This window comes from Myotis yumanensis, unplaced genomic scaffold (genome assembly GCF_028538775.1).
Source record: "Myotis yumanensis isolate MYYU_CA2020_CCGP unplaced genomic scaffold, mMyoYum1.0.hap1 SCAF_4, whole genome shotgun sequence".
NCBI classification, from domain to species: domain Eukaryota; kingdom Metazoa; phylum Chordata; class Mammalia; order Chiroptera; family Vespertilionidae; genus Myotis; species Myotis yumanensis.
Window position 1 is genome coordinate 47,117,902 of NW_027223755.1, and position 2,995 is coordinate 47,120,896.

The following is a 2,995-nucleotide window of genomic DNA, read 5'->3' on the forward strand; positions in this document are numbered from 1 at the left end:
AGGGTCATGAGTTCCATTCCTGGTCACGGGCAGGTACATCCTTTCTTATCTCATACCTCGGTTGCAGGTCAGTCTCTGGCTCTGTTTGGGGCGCATTCAGGAGGCAACCAACCGATGTCTATCTCTCAAGTAGATGTTCTCTCTCTCTCTCTCTCTCTCTCTCTCTCTCTCTCTCTCTCTCTCTCTTCTCCCCTACCCTCCTTTCCACTCTCTAAAAATCAATGGAAAAAAATATCCTCAGGTGAGGATTAATAATAATAATAATAATAATAATAATAATTTTTCTAGAAAACAATAAGCCAAGAAACTTGTCAAGAACTCAGGTCTGAACCAATCAATCACTACTCATAGGAGGCAGTGTAGGTTCTGGTCTTCCTTGAGACTGGCACAGGACTACATTTCCCATAATCCTTCAGGCTCGACATGGCGTCCAGTGGTTAGAACTACAACTCCCACAAAACCCGGCGCTCGCCACTTCACGCGATTTCGGAGAGCTCTGCCCCATTTCCCATCTCCCCTTTCGGTCCTTGAAGGAACGGAACAAGGTCGTGAAAAAAACGGCTGGTGTGATACCGCCATTTCTCCTGCTTCGGTTTCTGCACCTTCGCCGGCCTTCCAACAGGAAAATGTTGGGCCAAAGCATTCGGAGGTTCACAACCTCTGTGGTCCGTAGGAGCCACTATGAGGAGGGCCCAGGGAAGGTCAGTGTGGCAGGGCCGGGGTCGTTGGGGTGGGGGAGAGCGGACACCGGCCCGCTCCTCGCTGAACCCAGGGCCGCCTGTGGGCCGTGGGAAGGGAGACGGTCAGCCCGGAATTGAGCCTGGGACACCGACTAGCATTCGAGTTCCCCCTGGGCCGGGGGGAAAGCCCAGGAGCCTGGGTGCGCGCCTTCGTCCAGGAAAGGAGCGACAGGTGGAGCTGGAGGCCCCCTCCCCCGCCAGCACCTGCGGCGGGTCGTGGAGACCTTGTCGGCTGGTGGGACTAGAGGTCACCGGGAATGAATGAAGCCGGCACGAGGGCCTGTGCTTGTGGGTCGAATCTTCTCTAACTAGTTGCTAAGTTAAGCCCTCGTAGGCTGAGGATGGGCTTAGCCTCGAGGGTGAACAGCCTGACCCGGGTGGTTAGTAGCAGCCCCCGAGGGTTCCCGGGCTCCCGGCACCGGCCTGCGTGGGACACGGCCTCGAGGGGGTGCCGCTTGGCTATGAAAAAGCAGGCTCCGCGGTGCAGTCCGGTAGCCGTGCCGCCTTTAACAAGGGCCTAGTTTTCAACAACTAGTAAACCAGAACAGTGCTGTTTCCAAACTTACCTTTGGGGAGTATTTTTTATTTTCTAAAATAAAAGAGAAAGTTCACTATTTTACACCCGAGTTCTTAAGACCACTGCTCAACAGAGCCAGATTTTATTTTATTTTTTTACTTTCTAGTGTTATGTATGATGGAGGTCATAGGATTGGAAAGATAATGATTTAAAAGGGTGCAATGCTAGATTATGTAAAATGGGAAAATTGTCTATCCTCTGTGTACTTATTGGTGATCTATAAAATCAGATGATGTGAAGCTCTTTTTGTTGCATGTTTTCTTTTCCCAACAGAATTTGCCATTTTCGGTGGAAAACAAGTGGCGGTTACTAGTCATGATGACTTTATACTTTGGATCAGGATTTGCTGCACCTTTTTTTATAGTAAGACACCAACTGCTTAAAAAATAAGGATGTTTAATCCAAGATACAGGTAATTAATTAATGGATTTCTAATTTTCCCAAAGCAGTGCTTTCCCTTTTATTTCTTCCTGTGTTCTCCACCTCTTCCTCCAAAAATAGGTGTATATATTCCTGAAGTTAAGTGTGTATGTGGCATTGGTGGAGACAAGTTGATAAACCTAGCAACAAGTGTTTCTTCACCCGAAAGCCAGGGTTTATTTAGTACTGTTGTTGGTTGGGTTTGCTTTATATTAATAATCTCATGTGGCTCCCTAGCAAGCCTGTGAAGTAGATGATTGATACCTGATTGGAGACATTAAAAGTGTTAAGTTGCCCAATATTTCATAGCTAGTGGTGGTGGATCGGGATTTTTAGCCACAGGTAACACTGTCTGACCAGGAAAGTTCTAGTAAACTGATTTTTAGTCCATCTTGAGGGCAATATATTTTAATATATGCCCAGAGGAGTCTTGTGGCCTGGGATGTTAGCAGATTCCTGCGTGAGAAGAACAGATTTATTTAGTTTATTGTGACCAGAATTTCCCTTAAAAATGACACTAAGGAAGCTCTGTGAAGTAATTGGAATAAATTCCAAAGTATACTTCGGAAAATAAAGACTTTGTCATAGTTTAGAGGGAAAATTATTTGTCCAAGCCATTAATATGGAAAGAGTTTGGTGCATATGATGAAGCAAATCAGTATGAATGAAGTCATGATACTGTAAACGCTTTCTGATGTACCAGTCATAAACTGTGGTGGACAGACAATACATTGATGAAATTACACAATTTCTGTTAAATGAATGGGATTTTTCACTACCATTAGTTTTTTGTGTGTTTTTATTCACAGATATGAAGAGGAGCATTTTAAGAGATGCAGTCTCTTTGAAAAATGGATCAAAATGTTGAACTCAACATACTAGATGTGTTTGTAAATAAACGTATGGCATGAATCCTTAATGCCTCTTCTCTGAAATACAAAATGTGATAAATTGAGCATATGTGTACCTTTTCATTTGGGTATTATCCCTATATTAGATTCTTGACCAAAATATATGTGATTTAGCTTATGTCTTGGTCTTAAAATCTGATATTTAAGTTTGATTGCTAGGTCATGACCTTATTGGCAATTTATGTTATACATGCAAATTTGACTTTTAATTCTATACTAATTTTTATTTAAAGGGAGAGAAAAAAATTACTTTCAGTCTTCCCCTTTACTTTGAAGGAGTGCATTAGTTTTTCTGCCTCAGTGATAGTTACTTATGAGGAAAACCAGGGTTGTATACAGATTAATAA

The 2,995-nt window shown here is 43.4% G+C and overlaps 1 protein-coding gene and 1 non-coding gene across 2 annotated transcripts; both read left to right on the forward strand.

The window, feature by feature from the left end:
- The first annotated feature begins 512 nt into the window (after nt 1-512).
- COX7C (cytochrome c oxidase subunit 7C) lies at nt 513-2,692 on the forward strand. Its single transcript, XM_070412296.1, has 3 exons — nt 513-701; nt 1,591-1,729; nt 2,547-2,692. Exons 1-2 carry the CDS (start codon nt 627-629, stop codon nt 1,705-1,707), a joined length of 192 nt encoding a protein of 63 aa, XP_070268397.1. The 5' UTR covers nt 513-626; the 3' UTR covers nt 1,708-1,729; nt 2,547-2,692.
- On the forward strand, nt 2,374-2,436 carry LOC139009637 (small nucleolar RNA Z39). Its single transcript, XR_011471362.1, has one exon. It is a non-coding gene; the product is annotated as a small nucleolar RNA Z39 (small nucleolar RNA).
- Nucleotides 2,693-2,995: the final 303 nt, after the last annotated feature.